Source organism: Pipistrellus hanaki (genome assembly GCF_964339955.1).
Source record: "Pipistrellus hanaki genome assembly, chromosome: 1".
In the NCBI taxonomy this organism is placed as follows: domain Eukaryota; kingdom Metazoa; phylum Chordata; class Mammalia; order Chiroptera; family Vespertilionidae; genus Pipistrellus; species Pipistrellus hanaki.
Genome location: NC_140503.1, coordinates 166,575,699 through 166,595,009, shown reverse-complemented (window position 1 = coordinate 166,595,009; position 19,311 = coordinate 166,575,699). Strand labels below are relative to the sequence as shown.

General features: G+C 32.6%; 1 protein-coding gene across 4 annotated transcripts in view; it reads left to right on the top strand.

The window, feature by feature from the left end:
- USO1 (USO1 vesicle transport factor) overlaps positions 1–19,311 on the top strand; it is a 70,754-nt gene that overhangs the window by 10,175 nt on the left and 41,268 nt on the right. For 2 of the 4 annotated variants that reach the window (XM_084881167.1, XM_084881169.1), the window contains exons 2-8: positions 4,236–4,322; positions 4,397–4,461; positions 9,218–9,294; positions 11,802–11,813; positions 17,916–18,016; positions 18,374–18,476; positions 18,879–18,934. In XM_084881167.1, the coding sequence (XP_084737293.1) occupies positions 4,236–4,322; positions 4,397–4,461; positions 9,218–9,294; positions 11,802–11,813; positions 17,916–18,016; positions 18,374–18,476; positions 18,879–18,934 (501 nt within the window). The remainder of the gene's footprint in view (positions 1–4,235; positions 4,323–4,396; positions 4,462–9,217; positions 9,295–11,801; positions 11,814–17,915; positions 18,017–18,373; positions 18,477–18,878; positions 18,935–19,311) is intronic. The other 2 variants (XM_084881170.1, XM_084881168.1) reach the window with 1 other exon arrangement.

Here is a 19,311-nt window from a genome sequence, read left to right as displayed (position 1 = left end):
ATCGGCTGCGATTTGGTGGGTTGTCCCTCTGGGGTGCTGGTGGGGCCTTTGTCCTACTTGGGGAACCAGAGTGTTGCTTTGTGGGCACCAGGTCCGTGGTGCCATTTCTCTGTAAATGGCCATTGTGTGTCTTGGCACCTCCTGCGTTGAGCGTCTGCCCCCTGGTGGTCATTGAGCATCATAGCAACCAGTCAAATGGACCCTTAGCATATTAGCCTTTTATATGTATAGATGTTTTTCTTTCATTTGGTTTCAGTTGTCTGTCAAGAGTAGCAACATAGCATTTTATTATGGAGAGGTCACTTATTCAGCAACTTCAACAATCTGGAATATTATCAGGAGGTAATAAGGCTTTCACATAGCAAAGCAGAAGTTGCAAAGTCCATGTACTCAATTTTGATTTTAAAGCTGAGTAATTTTCGCTGTAGATATATTACTGTCTTGCTTAATTATCAAATTCCTTAATAGCAAATAAAAAATCTACAAATGGTCTGGAGAGAAACATCAATGTGAGAGAGACACATGGGTTGTTTGCCTCCCACACAAGCCCAACCAGGGCCAGGTATTAAGGCTGCAACCAAGGTTGTGCCCTTGACCAGTATCGAACCTGGGACCCTTCATTCCAACAGGCTGATGCTGCAGCCGTTAAGCCAAATTGGGTAGGTGTTAGGCACCAGATATAGGAATCACTTTCACAACCCGCATGGAAAGAGTTCCAGTTCAGGGTTCGGGTTCTGGAGAAGGGCCGCACACAAATGAAGAGAATTGAGACTTGAAGAAATTCAATTCGGCGATATGCAGGCCAGGTGGTAGTCCAACTCTAGTGGGAGAACTACTGCTCTGCCCTGCCATCCCCTTTTATTAAGGCTTTGGGGAAAACATCTTAGGCAACATAAACAGAAATTTACATGTAGCCTTTAGGCAGGAAATAACAGAAACTTACACGGGACAAACAAGGTGGAGGCTGCTTCAGCTAACAATGTCTCAACTAAAGGGTGAGTGGTTAGAGCAATTAAGGTGGTTAACCAGCCTTCCTGGCTTCCTGTCAACATCTCTTTTTAGTGAAACTGATTTGTTTTCCAGCAGGTAGGACAGCAAGTTCACTTATATTTTGTCTATCCTCGATAGTTGTATTTTAAACATTTTATAGAAGTATTTAGAAAAGTACACATTGACATATGTAAATCTTATCCTGAACATACCTAGATAACCAACACCCAGATCAAGGAACAGAAGAACATTGCTAGCATCTCTGAAGTCCCCTTTGTGCTTCATTCAGTCCCTGACTGCCCCCTGAGTAATCACTGTCCTGACTTCATATATATATATATATATATATATATATATATATATATATATATATATATATAATTGATTTTTCACAGAGAGAAAGGGAGCTAGAAGGGATAGAGAGCTAGAAACATCGAGAGAGAAACATCGACAGCTGCCTCCTGCACACCCCCTACTGGGGATGTGCCTGCAACCAATGTACATGCCCTTGATCAGAATTTAACCTGGGACCTGTAGTCCACAGACCGACGCTCTATTCACTGAGCCAAACCGGTTTCAGCCACTGTCCTGTCTTCTAATAGCATAGATTAGTTTTGATTTTGATTTTATAAATATGGAATAATTTGTTATATGCTACTATTATTTTAATTTTGTGAATCTGTTAGATAAAAATAACCTCATTGCTATTTTATCATCATAATAAATAAGATTATCTTTCTGTATATCTCAAAGCTTTAAAACAACCACCACCAACAATGCTGAAATGTTAGCATGTTAGAACACAAAATAAATGACTGAAAATTTTAAAAAAAGGCTGAAGTCTTAGGGTTATGATTATCTCCCTCCAGTATTCCTAAAGCTAAGTATCTCTACCACCATCAAATAGCTTTCACATTCAGTAAATAATGATTGAGAAGCTTCTAGACATGGAAATTTACATTTTGACTTATGTCTCTATACATCCACCAAAGATGGGATTGAAGCTGGAGTTCAAGTCCTGCATTGCACTTGGACAAACTACTGCAAATAGAGATGGAAATCCCAGGTGGAGTTCCTAGATCTAGAGGCAGTCTGTGCTTAAAGTCTAGGATTAAGCCTAAACTGGTTTGGCTCAGTGGATAGAGCGTCGGCCTACAGACTGAAAGGTCCCGGGTTCGATTCCTGTCAAGGGCATGTACCTTGGTTGCGGGCACATCCCCAGTGGGGGGATGTGCAGGAGGCAGCTGATCGATGTTTCTAACTCTCTCTCTCTCTCTTCCTCTCTGTAAGAAATCAATAAAAATATATATATTTTTTAAAAGTCTAGGATTAAAAAGAAGCAGAAAATGCCTACAAAAGATTTCCCAGTCATAATATAAACTACCTAGAAAAAAATTTAAAGTTGCAGAAGACCCAAGTAGAGGAAATTACAGTCATGCTTATTAGGAAAACTATTTTTGACCTAAGACATTTTAATGGTAAAAAAATATATATAGTAGGAAAGGTACTAGTTATTTAATAAAGAGTAAGTTATGGTCTTTCCATTTTGGAAAATCATATAATAAATATGAAGGTGAATATGGTTTACTGTAGAAATAATTCCTCAATCTGAGCAATGAGAATGAATAAAATAAAGTAAAGCTTGCTTTGGTAATACTGTTTCTGTAAAATGAAAAGTGCAAGTCAGCATAGTAAAGACAGAAATCCTGCAGTGCAGAAACCTACTTAATTTTGTGTAACCTTGTTTCCACAAGTTTTGTGGTCATAGGGAATCTATTAATATCTTCTGGGACACTAGAAGCCTACAGAATATAATTTGGAAAACACTATTTAAACACTATTTACTCAGATACATAGGGTGCAAAAGTTTGAGTGATATGTCAAAATATTATTTATAAAATCTTTGTAAGAACTGTCATTAAAGAATGAATAATTTATAATAAAATAATAACTGGTTATTAGCTCTATAAAGTACCTGAATTATAGTAGTTTATAAAACTATCCTTTATCAGATGTTTTTCACATATTTTCATCCAATTTGTGGCTTATCTTTTCAATCCCTTAACAGTATTTTTTGAAGAGCAGCAGTGATAAACTCCAATTATGTTTTTCTTTTATGTATTGTGCTCTTAATATATACCTGAGAAATCTTGCCTAATTAAAGTTCACAAAGATTTTTCTTCTAGAAAATATTGTTTTAATTTTCTAATTTTTTTTTTTTTTAGGAAAGTTTACATACACAGCTTGGTACTTTTGCTTTAATAGGTTTACAATTTACATATAGTTTTACAACTTGCTCCCCCCCACACACACACACCATTTATCTATAATAATAAAACCATAATATGCTAATTAGACCAGACAACCTTCCAGGCGAAAGGTTGCCAGGGAAGCCCAGGTCCTGGGTGCCCGCCAGCACCTGGAGGAAAGCCTGGGTCTCGGGTGTAGGAGGGAAGCTGGTGCCAGCAGCTGGGGGAAGGAAGGCCTACTTTTGCACAAATTTCGTGCATTGGGCCTCTAGTTAAATAATAGTATTTTTGTATTAATACAGTTAATTCTTTTGAGTAGCTGCAAAATATATACCAAAGAATTTACCACAATTCATTTAGTTTTTCTTCTCTTTTTGAACAGTTGTTTCCAGTTTTTTCCTATTGTAAATAATGCTCAATGTTTATTTTAAAATTCAGTTTGAATTTTAATTCTTGTAAATTTATTACAAGTTTTTAAAATAGAAATGTCTCATCTTTATAGATTATAAGGTACATTTAAAACTTTAAAAATTTTATATACAGTTCTGATTTTCTTGTTTAAATATGGTGAAATTATGATATAAACAACTATAGTTTAAAAAAATTTTAAATAACCTCCCATTTTCTACTATTACCCTTATGGATTATGCTCCCTTCTTGGTTCAAACAGTCATAGGCATGTTTAGAAAACTCTGGTTCTATTGATTTAATTTCTCAGTTTATGTGACTTATTTTATTTGACGTCTCTTCCACCACTTTTATTTTTCAACTGTCTCAGTTTGATCTCTGTAATGAAACTAAATTATTACCTAGTTATTTAATGATATTATAATATTACTTAAACTGTTACATTTGTGAAAGACCATTTCCATTATATCTCATTTGTTGATTTATTTTTAATTTTTTCATAATTAGGTGATATAAATTTGGTGAAAACTTCATGTTTATTTTTTTGTGCTTTCTCTTCTGTTAATGCTATTTCCTTTTTCTCAACAGATCCAAAAGCTTTGTGACCGAGTAGCTTCATCTACTTTACTAGATGATCGAAGAAATGCCGTGCGTGCTCTCAAATCATTATCTAAGGTCTGTAACACTTTGTTAGTTATCAAGTTTATTAAATTGGATATTAGTTTCTTTAACATTTTTGTTTTGTGCAGAAATATCGTTTGGAAGTGGGTATTCAAGCAATGGAACATCTTATCCATGTTTTACAAACAGATCGGTAAGCCTCTTTAAGTCTTCTTGAAATTTTAATTTGTTTTACAATCTCTATTGAAGAAACGAATGATAAATCTATTAAAACAATTACAATTCTTTTGTTTTTTCTTATTATAATTTTTTTAATTTATCTCTATTGTTGAAAGTAATACAGATGTCCCCTTTTTCTTTCCCTATTGGCCTCTCTTATCACCCCTCTCTTCTCCCCCATGACCCCAGGCCTTCACTACACTACTGCCTGTGTCCACAGGTTATGCATATTTGCATATAAGTTCTTTGGTTAATCTCTCCCCACCCACTTCCCAACCCCCACGTTCCCTCTGAGATTCATCAGTCTGTTCCATGCTTCTGTGTTTTTGGATTTTATTCATCAGTTTATATTGTTTATTGGATTCCACATATGAGTGAGATCATGCAATATTTGTCTTTTCCTGACTGGCTTTATCCACTCATTTGATGAGTGCTTGGGTTGTTTCCAGATCTTAGCTATTATAAATTATACGTTTATGAATATAGGGGTGTATATATTCTTTCTGATTAATGTTTTGGGTTTCTTAGAATGTTCCTAGAAGTGGAATCACTAGGTCAAATGGCAGTTCCATTTTTAGTTTTTTTGATGAAACTCTGTACTGTTTTCCATAGTGGATCCACCAGTCTGCATTCCCACCAGTAGTGTACCAGGGTTTCATTTTCTCCACATCCTTGCCAGCACTTGTCATTTGCTGATTTGTTGATGGTAGCCTTCTGATAGGTGTGAGATAATACTGCATGTGTTTTAACTTGCATCTCTCTGATGATTAGTGACTGAGCATTTTTTCATGACTGTTGGACATCTTTATGTCCACTGTGGAGAAGTGTCTATTTAGATCCTTTGCCCAATTTTAAAATGGATTGTCTTCCTTTTCTTAAGTTGTATGTGTTCCTTATATATTTTGGAAATTAACCCCTTATCCGATATATCATTGGCAAGTTTGTTCTACCAAATATGTTCTCCCTTTTCATTTTGTTGATAGTTTCTTTTGCTGTGCAAAAGCTTTTCAGTTTGATGTAGTCCTATTTGTTTATTTTCTCATTTGTTTCCCTTGCTCTAGGAGATTTTATCAGCAAACAATTGATACGAGATGTCTGAGATTTTGCTGCCTATGGTTTCCTCTAGGATTTTTATGGTTTCACCACTTACACTTAACAAAATAATATGTTAAGTCTTTTATCCATTTTGAGTTCATTCTTGTGTAGGCATAAGTTGGTGGTCTAGTTACTTTTTTTTTTTTTTTGCATGTATCTGTCCAGTTTTCCCAACACCATTTATTGAAGAGACTCTCTTGACTCCATTGTATGCCCTTTGCCTTCTTTGTCAAGTATTAATTGAGCATAATGGCTTGGGTCAATTTCTGGGTTCTCTGTTCTGTTCCATTTATCCATATGCCTCTTCTTGGCCAGTACCAGGCTTCTGATTACAGTGGCTTTGTAATATAACTTGGTATCTGGTTTCATGATCCCTCCAACTTTTTTCTTCTTTCTCAAGATTGCTACAACTATTTGGGGTCTTTTTTGGTTCCATATAAATTTTTGGAGTATTCTAGATGTGTGAAATATGTTGTTGGCATTTTAATAGGGATTGCATTGAATCTATAGATTGCTTTGGGTAATATAGACATTTTAATTATGTTAATTCCAATCCGTGAATACAATATTCTTCCACTTGTTGATATCTTCCTCTCTTTTTTCAGTGTCCTGTAATTTTCTGAGTACAGGTATTTTACCTCCTTGGTTAAGTTTATTTCTAAGTTTCTCAAATTTTTCATTGTATTAGTAAATGGGATTTCTTTTTTAGTTTCCCTTTCTGAGAGTTCATTATTAGTATATGAAAATGCCATTGATTTCTGATTCTTAATTTTGTATCCTGCTACAGTGCTGAATTCACTTACTAAATCTAGTTTTTTGGTGGAGTCTTTAGGGTTTTCTATGTACAATGTCATGTCATCTGCAAATAATGAGAGTTTTACTTCCTCCTCTTCAATGTGGATGCCTTTTATTTCTTCTTCTTGTCTAGATTGCTATGGCTAGCACTTCCAACTTTATGTTGAATAAAGGTGGTAAAAGCGTAGTCCTGTCTTGTTCCTATTAGGTGAAATGGTTTTCGTTTTTGCCCATTGTATGGTGTTAACTGTAGATTTGTGATATATGGCCTTTATTATGTTAAGATATGATCCCTTGATTTCCACTTTTCTGACAGTTTTTATAATAAATGGGTGCTGGATTTCATTGAATACTTTTTTGTGTGTCTATTGATATGATCATGTGATTTTTGTTTTTCAGTTTACTTATGTGATGTATCACGTTTATTGGTTTATGGATATTGAACCAGCCTTGCATCCCTGGAGTAAATCCCACTTGATCGTGGTATATGATCTTTTTAATATATTGCTGGATCCAATTTGTTAATATTTTGTTGAAGATTTTAGCATCTGTATTCATCAGGGATGTTAGCCTGTAATTCTCTTTCTTTGTAGTCTCTTTATCTGGTTTTGGAATCAGTATAATGCTGACCTCGTAAAAAGAGCCTGCAAGTGTACCTTCCTCTTGGAATATTTTGGAATAGTTTGTTAGTTCTTCTTTGAATGTTTGGTAAAACTCCCCTGTTTAGCTATTTGGACCAGGACTTTGTTTTGCTGGGAAGTTTTTGATTGCCGTGTCAGTTGCTTCAATTGTTACCAGCCTATTCAGGTTTTCTGATTCCTCCTGATTCAACTTTGGAAGATGGTATTTTTCTAGAAATGTGTCCATTTCATACACGTTGTCCAGCTTGTTGGCATGTAGTTGTTCATAGTATTTTCTTACAATCCTTTGTATTTCTGTGGTGTAGTGGTTACCTCACCTCTTTTGTGTCTGATTTTATTTATTTGAGTCCTCTCTCTGTTTTTGATGAGTCTGGCTAAAGGTTCGTCAATCCTGTTTATCTTTTTAAAGAATCTGCTCTTGATTTCATTGATCTTTGGTTTTTGTTTTTGTTTTGTCTTGTGTCATTTATTTTCTCTCTGACCTTTATTGTTTCCTTCCTTCTACTTACTCTGGGCTTTTCTTGTTCTCATTCTAATTCTTTAAGTTGCAAGGTTAGATAGTTTAAAAATATTCTTGTTTTTTGAGGTAGGCCTATAGTGCTATGAACTTCTCAGGACTGCTTTCTCTGTAGTCCATAGATTTTTGGATTGGTATGTATTTATTTTTATTTGTTTCAAGGAAGTTTCTGATTTCTTTCTTGATATAATTGGTAACTAATTCATTATTTAATAACATAATGTTTTTGAGAGTTTTTACTGTAGTTGATTTCTGATTTCATGCCATTGTGATCTAAGATGCTTGATAGATATGATTTCAATCTTCTTGAACTTGTAGAAACTTGTTTTGTGTCCTAACATGTGGTCTATCTTTGAGAATGATCCATGTACATTCTGAGAAGAATGTATAATTTGCAACTTCTGTATGTCAGTTAAATCCATCTGATCCAGTGTGTCATTTACAGTCACTGTTGATTTTTTTGTCTGGAAGATCTGGGGTGTTAAAAGTCGTACTGTGACTGTATTGCTATCGATCTCTCCCTTGAAGTACTTAAAGAAGTTTTTTTTATATAAAAGCAGTCCTCGGGTTATGTCGGACTCAGCATACGTCATGATTACATTGCCATCTCCCATTAATTTATATATAAAAAAAAAGTTAAGTCATTTCGATATATGTACCTATGAGCTTTATGTTTTTTGTCATTTATTTACCACAAGTAAAAATCAGGAATTGTTATCTTTCTTTTAATTTTTTTTCTCTTTCACTTCATTACTGCTGTGTATGTGCTTCATGTGAGTGATGTAAGTGCTTACGTAGGTGGGTTCTGACTTACAGCGAAAATTGTTATGTTGAGTTGTAGGAAGGGATCTACGACATAACCTGAGGACCTACTGTATTTAGGTGCTACTATATTGAATGCATATATGTTTTTCATGGTTATATATTCTTGTCGAATTTATCCTTTTAGTATTATTAGTACCCTTTATTGTCTTCTATCATGGCCTTCATTTTGAAGTCTGTTTTGTCAGGTATGAGCATTGCTACCCCAGCTTTTTTTTTTCCATTAACATTTGCATGAAAATTTTTAATTTAAAAATGTTAATTTTCATTAACATTTCCATCCATTCATTCTCATCCTGTGTGAGTCTTTAGTTCTGAGTTGGATCTCTTATAGTCAGCTTATATATGGGTCATGTTTTCTATTCATTAGCTACCCTAAGTCTTTTGATTGGAGCATTTAAACCATTTACAATTAAAGTTATTATCTATAGGTATTTATTTATTGCCATTTTAATTTTTATGCCTATGTTTTTCTATTTCTAATTATTACAGTAGTCCTTTTAACATTTCTTACAGTGCTGATTTAGTGGTGATAAACTCCTTTAGCCTTTTTGTGCCTGGGCAGCTCTTTATTTTACCATCTATTTTGAATGAGATAGCCCTGCTGGATAGAATAGTCCTGGCTTCAGATTCTTGTTTTTCATTACCTTGAATACTTCATGCCATTCACTTCTGGCCTGTAGAGTTTCTGATGAGAAATCAGTTGACAGCCTTATGGGACCTTCTTTGTAGGTAACAAATTGCTTTTCTCTTGATGCTTTTAATATTTTATATAATTTTGTTAATAACTGTGTAAAAATGGTCATAATAGTTCTTACTCTAACTAGCAGTGTATAAATGTAATTATTTCTTTTTTCCAGTTCGGATTCTGAAATAATAGGTTATGCTTTGGATACACTATTTAATATAATATCTAATGATGAAGAAGAAGAATTAGGTAAGTTTCTTTTACTGTGTATTTTGTACATAAAGTAAACTGGATTGTACTAATTTTATGTGTGTGTTTCTCTTTTTCATTTTTATGACTAAAGGAAAGACATATGTTTAGTTCCAGAAAAGTGTCTTTAAAATGATTGCCTTATTTGTAATTTGGAGATGGAAAATAATTCTTCTCTTTTAAAAAATATTTATTCCTCTGTTTGTATTTGGTTTTAGTTAAGCAATATGAATATTAGTAATCTATGGATTAAATAATCATTTTTGGCTATTGGTTAAAAATTAAGCTATTTTATTTATGCTATTTGGTGAGCAGTATGAGTTTTTTCCTAATAAATACTTAAACTTTCATCATAGGACTCATGATAATTTATAAAGAGCAACAACTTGTTAAATTAAGAAAGTCTTTTTTAAGAGCATCAGCCTGTGGGCTGAAGGGTCCCAGATCTGATTCTAATCAAGGGCACATAACTTGGTTTCAGGCCTGGCCTGGGCCCGGGTCAGGGCTCATGCAGGAGGCAACCAATCATTGTGTTCTTTCACATTGATGTTCCTCTCTGTCTTTCCCTTTCTCTTCTACTCTCTCTAAAAATCAGTGGGAAAAAAATCTCCTTGGGTGGGGATTAAAAAATAAAAAGAAGAAGAAAAGGAAAGTCTTTTTTACATTGAATCTGTTTGGTGTGACATGATAAGAATAAGTTTGAAATCCACACATTTCTTTTGTACATTCTTTCTTTTTTGTTTAAAATTACTTGCTTACTTAATTAAGGTAGTCTGTCATTAATTAATTTATTTTATTGTCAGTATGTGGAACACTTTACTAGAAGTCTGAATACATTCTGTTTGCATAGTATAAAAACATGCATTGATTAACATTTCAAAGTGCTTTTGAAGAGTACATTCTTATCAGATTGGCTGTTGCAGTAGGACAAAATGGTTTTTCTTTATTGTAGACAGTCAGAAAGGTGGACTTATGCATGCATGCATTTTGTAAGTCTAATTTACATTGAAATAATAGGATCTTTAAAAAATCTTGAGTAAACAAGTCATAAAGAAATATAGATGATATTGGGTTTATAATTTTTTTAAATAAAAGTAGAGCAGAAATATATGTAGATATTAATATCACAGAATATCAGTAATGGGAACATTTTATTTTTTATTTTTTTAAAATATATATTTTATTGATTTTGTACAGAGAGGAAGGGAGAGAGATAGAAACATCGATGAGAGAGCGTCATCAATCAGCTGCCTCTTGCACACCCCCTACTGGGGATGTGCCCACAACCAAGGTAAATGCCCTTGACCGATATCGAACCTGGGACCCTTCAGTCCCCAAGCCGAGGCTCTATCCATTGAGCCAAACCCGTCTCGGCAGTAATGGGAACATTTTAAACTGGGTTTATTGAATAATAAAAATTTTAGACTTAAAAATCCTTTTTCTTATATTTTTATTTCTCTATAATATCTAGCTTATAATAAACTTTATTACTTTTCCAGGGGTGAAAAATCTTTAGTAAATGTAATTTGGGTACCCATGGTAAAAGAAGCTGTCAATCATATGACAGTATTGAAATATAGTATACACAAAAACATATTTTGAAGAAGATGCCTATTTTGCCTAGTTATTTCTCTAAGAAAATTAGGTACAACACACTTGTTATAATATGTTAAAAGACTCTTTTTTTGCTGTTATAATGGATGATTTTTCTGTTTTAAAAAATATTATATAGCAGCAATAAATTTTAGTTAGGTGGTTTTCCTTGATTATAAATTTATGATATAATCAAGTTCAGAGTCCCAATTTTATTGTTTCACTTTATATATTTGGGTTCTCTATTTTTAATTCAACATCCAAAAGTTATCCTTTGGCTAAAAAAAAAGGTAAACTATTCTTTACTAGAATCACTTTTTCTAAGAAAGATTAAAATGGGAACTTAGACTTTTACCAAAGGGTCATTCTTACCTGCCCTGGCCAGGTTGCCCAGTTCATTAGAGTTTTGCCCCCATATACCAAAATTGTGGGGATTGGTCTCCAGTCTGGGCACATGCAAGAATCAACCAGTGAATGCATGGATGAGTGGAAAGGTGGATTCATGTCTCTCTCTCTCTCCCTTCCTACCATCTTTCCTTCCTCCTTCCCCCCTTCCCTTCTTCTTCCCTCTATCCTTACCTTCCTCTCTCTTAAAATAAAAAAATCAATGCATGAAGTTTACATAATGAACTTTATTTTAGAGTTCTTTATCTTGGAGATATTTTATAACTCTTTAATTTATTGGAAAATCTGTCTCATCATCCTGAATAGCATATGCTATATCTCTTTTGCTATTTGAGTAAAATGAATATGACTCTCTTCTGTTTAGAAATTATATTGCTTTCTTGACATTTTTAAACTCTTATTGTATTGTGAATTCTACTACATAAACTATTTTATCACCCACTTTTTATGTATGTATATATGTATGTATATTTATTCATTTATTTATTCATTTTTGTCTACCTTTTCAGATGATGGTGAAGGTAAAAGATTGCATTTACATATGCATGATGCTTTTAGGTATAATTTCTGGTAATTTAAATGGACACTGTCAAATGATGTTTAATTCTGGCTGGTAAATTGCAATTTGTTTCACTATATAAGAACTCCTTAATTAAAGACCAATATCTGATCATCTTATATTGCTATTTTTTATTTTTATGACTGCTAAATCTGTTTATTGGCTAGAAAACAGAAAACAATCTAGCGCATTTTTTAACAAAATTAAAGCTATTTCTCTTGAAGTACAATCTATTTGAATTACTTTTTGTGTACTTCCTGGAAAATTTTGAGGCAATTTATTTAAAAATAACATTTAACTATGTATAAATACAGATGTATACACATAAATTTTATCCTTATTCAATAAGAACTGGAAAGTATTCCAGTTCAGAAAATACTTAAAGTTGATATTGTCCCTTTAAACTAATGCATGTATAATAACATCTGGTTACTGACATTTTTTATATTAATTTATAGAATACACCAATATTGTCTGTCTGTATTTCTGGTGATCTGTTTCAAGTTTCATTTACTTTTAACATTGATATTTTTTTAATTCATAATTAAAGTTACTAAGTTTTATTTTGTATTGTTTTACTATTTTTTCTTAGACACTAAACATTTTAAAATAAGGAAGGGAATATCCTTACCTAAAGGATGTTTAAAATAGTACAAAAGAAAGTTGCTCAGACCTAACAAAAAGATAACAAAACACTAACTTATTAAGGTATATATATATATAGCTTTATCTTTTGTGTCATCTGAATCCCTTGTTTGAAAGCAGAAAATGCCTTGACTCTTGTGACAGTAAGCTCTTCCCTGTCGGGTAGCACAGATCAGTAGTTGTTGTTTCTATTATTGTTTCAGCATACTTGTTTAGAACGTTAAAATTTGCAGTGCTTTTATGTCCATATATTTGATTCTCACAGCAGCCTTGAGGTAAGGTGCTATTTTTCTGTTTTCTAAAATTGGCATCCCAGAGACCATGTAACTTACAAGGTATCATCTAGTAAGTAGGATAACAATAGATCACTATATTTTTGGATATATTCTTTTTTCCCCCCTTGTATTCCAGAGATGTCTGTTTTAATAAATTGTGGCTATTTTTCTAACTAGATTCTTTATTAAACCTGTAATTTTCATAACTAGTTTATAGAAGATGCATACAAACGTTAAAAAATATAGATGTGCTCGTGTAACTAATTGACTATGGTGTAAAAGAAGAAACTTGATAGTCCCTCACTCTGAGTTGTGACTATTGTTAAAATATCTCTTTTTATAAAATAGTTTCGTCCTGCTGATATGGAGTAGAATTTCAAAGAGAAGGTCCACAAATATTTTCTGGAAAAAATATAACTGTAAATACATTTGAAGAATAAATGTATTTAGTTAAAAACCAATCATATAAATAGGCTCAAAATGTTTTCAAGGGTATATAAAGACTCTTTAAAAAGCAATCTTTAATTCTATATAACTGTCTTAGATTTCTTTTTCACTATCAAAGGGCCATTTAATTCTTATTTTATTTTTTCATTTATCTTATAAAAAAGAGTATTTACTTTTATAGGTTATAATAAGAATAGCATTATAAAATAAAGGATATGAAATAGACTTTAATCTAGAAGGTTTAAAATAAGTATATTTAATGAGAGGATGGTTTACTTGTCTCATATCATGAGTTACAAGTAAAGTAGGTATAATTTTTCATAACTTTTAGGTATAATAAATGTATTTATTTTAGCTTAATTTACTGCTACACCCAAATAGTTTTGTATGTTACTTTCATTGCTTAGCTAGTTTTTGTGGGACTCGACATGTCTTTTTTTTAAAATACATTTTTATTGATTTCAGAGAGGAAGAGAGAGGGGGAGAGAGATAGAAACATCAGTGATGAGAATCATTGATCAACTGCCTCCTGCATGCCCCTACTGGGAATTGAGACCACAACCTGGGCATGTGCCCTGACCGGAAATTGAACCATGACCTCGTAGTTCATAGGTCAACGCTCAACAACTGAGCTACACCAGCTGGGCCAGAAGTGCTGTCTTGTACTTAAAGGAAGTACTGTTCCTCTCACTAACAGCGTTTTAAAATTAACAGTGTTAAGTCGAAGGAAGCATAGATCTCTGGGACAGGGTCATATTTTACTAGTTCATTTCCAAACAGCTCTTAATTATATACTATTCAGCTACAGTATTTTATACATTAAAGCCACAAAATAAATATTATGTTAACTCTACTTCTTGCTGTCATTAGCTTGTATTCAGTGCAAACATGAATGAAACTTTTTCTTGATTAAACCTAGATTCCTTAAAGTGTAGATATGTCTCAGAATACTTTGTATTAAAAGGGGTTCCTAGTTAAATATATTAAATAAACAAAACATACTGTATTACCCTGTAAAGCATCAGAAATTTACATAAATATAGTAAGTACAAATTTAGTGATTTGTTAATCTATTCTTCTTTTGGTGGACATTTGGATTGTTTTCAGTTTTTAGCAGTTCCAAATAAAGCTGCTATAAATATTCATGTACAAGTCTTTATATGAACATATATTTTCATTTCTCTTGATTAAATACCTAGCAATAGAATGGCTAAGTGATAATAGTAAGTGTATGTTAGACTGTATAAGAAAATGCCAAGCCATTTTAAACATAGGTGTACCCTTTTACATTTTCACTAGTAATCTATAAGTTCCGATTCTTCCACATTCTCTCCAATACTTGGTGTAATGGTCAGTCTTTTTAAATTTTAGCTGTTTTAATAGGTATTAAATAGTATCTCGTGGTTTTAATTTGTATTTTCATAATAAATAAGGATATTAAACAACTTTTCATGTGCTTATTTTCCACCTATATATCTTTATTTCTTTTCTAAATTAGGCTTTTTGTTTCCTATTTATGAAATCTTTGCCTAAAATACTAAGATTTTCTCCTATGATTTTTTTTTTTTTTTACAGTTTTACAGTTTTAATTCTTATGGTTAGATCTGTAGTCCATTTCTACTTTTACATTTAGGTCTATGATCCCTTTGGAGCTAATGGATCTATTTCTGGACTTTCCCTTCTATTGGAATTTCTGTTGTTTCTCTGTATTTCTGTCCTTTTGTCTATGTGACACTCTCTTGAATATCGTAGCTTTATAATAAATCTTGAAATCATGTACTTAAGTCCTCTAGCTTTTTCATTCCTTTGTGAGTATTTTCAAAATCATTTCGGCTCTTTAGGTTCTTTTCAGTCTCACATCAATTTTAGAATCAATTGGTCAATTTCTATTTTAAAAACTGACTTTGGGATTCTGATGAACCTGTAGGTTGAATTAGGGAAAACTAACATCTTAACAAAATTGCACCTTCTAATACTAAAGCACAGTATACTAGTACATGTTTGGATCTTTAATATTTCTCAGCAGCATTTTGGAGTTTTCAAAGTGTAGGTCTTATATTGATACATCTTTTATCAAATATATCCATAAGTCTTTAATACTTTTTGGTGTTGTTTCAAGTGATATTGTTTTGGGGTTTTTTTTAATTTCAGTCTTTGTTTATTGCCAGTATGTAATAATGCAATTAATTTTGTATATTAACCTTTGATTCCCCACAACTTTCCTAAACTCATTTACTAGTTTGAATAGCTTTTTTTATAGGTTCCATAAGATTTTATACATAGGCAAACATGTCATCTATAAAGTTTTACTTCTTCCTTTTCAAGAATGCTTTTTATTTCTTTTTCTTGCCTATGACACTAAGATTCCAATACGTTGTTGACTGGAAGTAGTAAAACTGGATATTCTTGCTCTTTCTTAAGTGGAAAACTCTCAGTCTTTCACCATTAAGAGTGATATTAGCTGTAAGTTTTTCATATATGCCCATTTTCATCCAGACCTGTAACTTTAAATATCATTTATATTTACCATTTTAATGTATATATAGAACCCAAACTTCTCCTCATTTATGCTTATATTTATCCAACTGCTCACTTGATATCTCCTCTCAAATTTTTATAAGGTGTCTCAAACTTACCTCCAGAATTAAACTTCATATTCTTTCTATACTCTCAAAATTGCTTCTCCCACTGGTTTACCATCTCAGTAACTGGCAGCTCCATCCTTCCAACTCCTCAAAACAAAACCTTGGAATCACCTTTTCTCTTTTTCTTCCTTTTTCTTTTTGCTTCTCATACCCCTCTATGCAGTATGTCAGCAAATGCTCTTCCATTTTCATAAAATTATGACCACTAAGTTTTAAGCTCTTTTAATCTTTATTTTTGCCTCCTATTCTGTCTCCCTTTCCCCTTGTTCCCTAACATTCTAAGCTTAGCACAGCTGCTAGTAATTCTTTTAAAACTAAAGTATTTTTTGTTTTAAGTAATACAGTTTTAAGATTCAGAAACTGAACTCTTTTACAGATACAAGAGGTAAGAGGGATATTTCTTACAGTTTTTGAAGGGTAAACCCAACATATTTGGATACATAGTCAATATTGGAAAACATTTTCTTTTTATTGTGGTTTCTTTTTTTTTTTTTTTAATATATTTTATTGATTTTATACAGAGAGGAAGGGAGAGAGAGAGAGAGTGTTAGAAACATCGATGAGAGAGTCATCGATCAGCTGCCTCTTGCACACCCCCTACCGGGGATATGCCCGCAACCAAGATACATGCCCTTGACCGGAATCGAACCCGGGACCCTTCAGTCCCCAAGCCGACGCTCTATCCATTGAGCCAAACCGGTTTCGGCTATTGTGGTTTCTTATTGTTTCTGTTTTCTCTACAAAAATTAGATGTGATTATCACTCACTGTTGGATTGCTTATTTTTCTTATCATGTGCTGGATTTTTTTTCTATTTCTGAAATATTTTATAATTAAAATCACACATTTGAAAAAGAACAGTTTGAGGGATAATAAATAGGTTTGATCTTGATTGCAGCTTCATTGGTTTATAGTCACTGCCTGGAGCAATATGTGTATAAGAATTCTAATGTGCAGCAGATGCTTTGATCAATTGGCTGTGTCTGGTGTGGGTTAGGAAATGGGGAACAGTATATTTGCCATCTCTAAGTTGTGTTAATAGTATAGGCAAATTTTAAATGATAGTTTGCTTTGGCAGTTGGTGCTTCACTAGTTATTAGTGATCCTTTATATTTTTGACAAACTACATTGAAACAATAGTTTAATCTAAAGACTAAAGTTTTAAGGACAAATATGAAACTGCTAACTTTTTAAAAAAAGATACGGAGGAATCTGCAAGTAAGTGGTTAATTTTATAATTAAATTATTAACACAGTAACACTCAGAGTCAGTAAGGACTATATATTCAATAATGTTTTCAAGACAGGAGGTTTTGAGGCATAATTTACATACACTATAATTTACTTTTTGGGGTTTTATAGTCCTGTGTGTTTGGGCAAATGTTTACAACAGTAGTGTAACTATAATCACATTAGAGATAGAATGTTTCCATCACCCCAATATGTTTCCTTGTACCCTAATTAGTTTAACCTAAAAATGTCCTTGAGAAATATATTTTGTTTATCATATTTAAATATTTAAAGAATAAAAATTTCAAATAGTACCATTTGCAGCAATGTGGATGGATCTTAAGAGTATTACGCTAAGTATAGTAAGTCAGATGGGAAAGGACAAGAACCATATGATTTCATTCAGAAATAATATAGAAAGCAAAAAAGCATTAAACAAATAAACAAATTACAAAACATACTCATAGATACAGACAACTGAGTGGTGGTTACCAGGAGGGAAGCAGAGGGAGGACAAAGAGGATAAAGGAGGTGATGGAAGGAGACTGACTTCAGATGGTGAGCACACAATAGAGTATACAGACGTATTATAAAGTTGTACACCTGGAGTTTATATAATTTTATTAACCAATATTACTCAATAAATTTACTAATAAGAAAAAGAAAAATATGTATTTAAATGGCATTGAAAATTAATTTAAGGATATGTTTTTCAGCATAATTGTACCAAGGAAATTATCATTTCTGCTTAGCTTCTTCAAAAAAAAGAATACTTTAACATAACACTGCATCATATTGAAGTGCTTTATCTTTTAATATTACAGATGAAAATTCCATAAGACAGAGTGAAGATTTGGGAAGCCAGTTTACAGAAATTTTTATTAAGCAGCAAGAAAATGTCACTCTCCTGTTATCTTTGTTGGAGGTAAATAAAGAACCTCGTCATTTTTGTCATCTTAATAAGCTTCTTTTTTACCCTTTTGGGTAAAGCGTCATGTATATACCTCTTTAAAATATTGAGATTTGCTGTATCATTGCAAGAGATTCACATGCATATTTTAAGAACTATGTAATCTGTTAAAATGCTTAACTTATTTCCAGTTTTATAAAACACTGTTTTATCTAGTCAGTAACAGTGAATAAGTTTGAATAATTTATATCAACTTTATTTTTTATTGTTCTCTTATTTCTTAAAATTTGAAAAAAAATGTTTTGTGGTTATTAAGTTGAAAAAAAAAAGTGTGTGTTTTAAATATAAACATTTTATATTCTTATATTCCAGGACTTTGATTTCCATGTCCGATGGCCCGGTGTGAAGCTTCTTACTGCTCTTTTGAAACACCTAGGACCTCAGGTGCAGCAAATTATTTTAGTTAGTCCCATGGGTAAGTGACTCATCTTCCTTATATAATTTTGATTTAAAAGTCAGGATCAGCCGGGACCGGTTTGGCTCAATGGATAGAGCGTCGGCTTGGGGACTGAAGGGACCCGAGTTCGATTCCGGTCAAGGGCATGTACCTTGGTTGCGGGCATATCCCCAGTAGGGGGTGTGCAAGAGGCAGCTGATCGATGACTCTCTCTCATCGATGTTTCTAACTCTCTATCCCTTTCTCTTCCTCTCTGTACAAAATCAATAAAATATATATTTAAAAAAAATAAAAAAAATAAAAGTCAGGATCATTCCTAAAGAGGGGCACTGAAATGATGTGTTAATAAATTGTTTATAATTTGAATCATTGTTTGTATTTTTGATCTGCCAGTATTTTTCACATGGTGGTGTGTTCTAGGTGTTTCAAGACTGATGGACTTATTAGCAGATTCCAGGGAAGTTATACGTAATGATGTAAGTTCAATTTGAAAAACAAGCCTAAGAATATACAGCTTTATTTTTTCTTGCTTTGCAAATTAAATATTTGGTTAGGTTCCAGTTTCATTTTTTGCTAGAATATTTCCTAGCTGATCAGTGTTCTTAATTTTACAATACATCAAGAAATGTGTAATATCTAGCTGTCTCACTTTTAGTGATCAGTGGGTTTGATTCTGGTGGTTATAGCCAGATCACTCTATTATACAGCTATCAAACTTACCTTAAATTCATCCATTACAACTGATTATCCATTGATTATTGCTTAAATACCTTATTTTGTTGAGAATTTCAAAATGATGATTTTTTATAATTTTATTACTTTACATTTATTAAGCTGTGATCTTACACAAAAA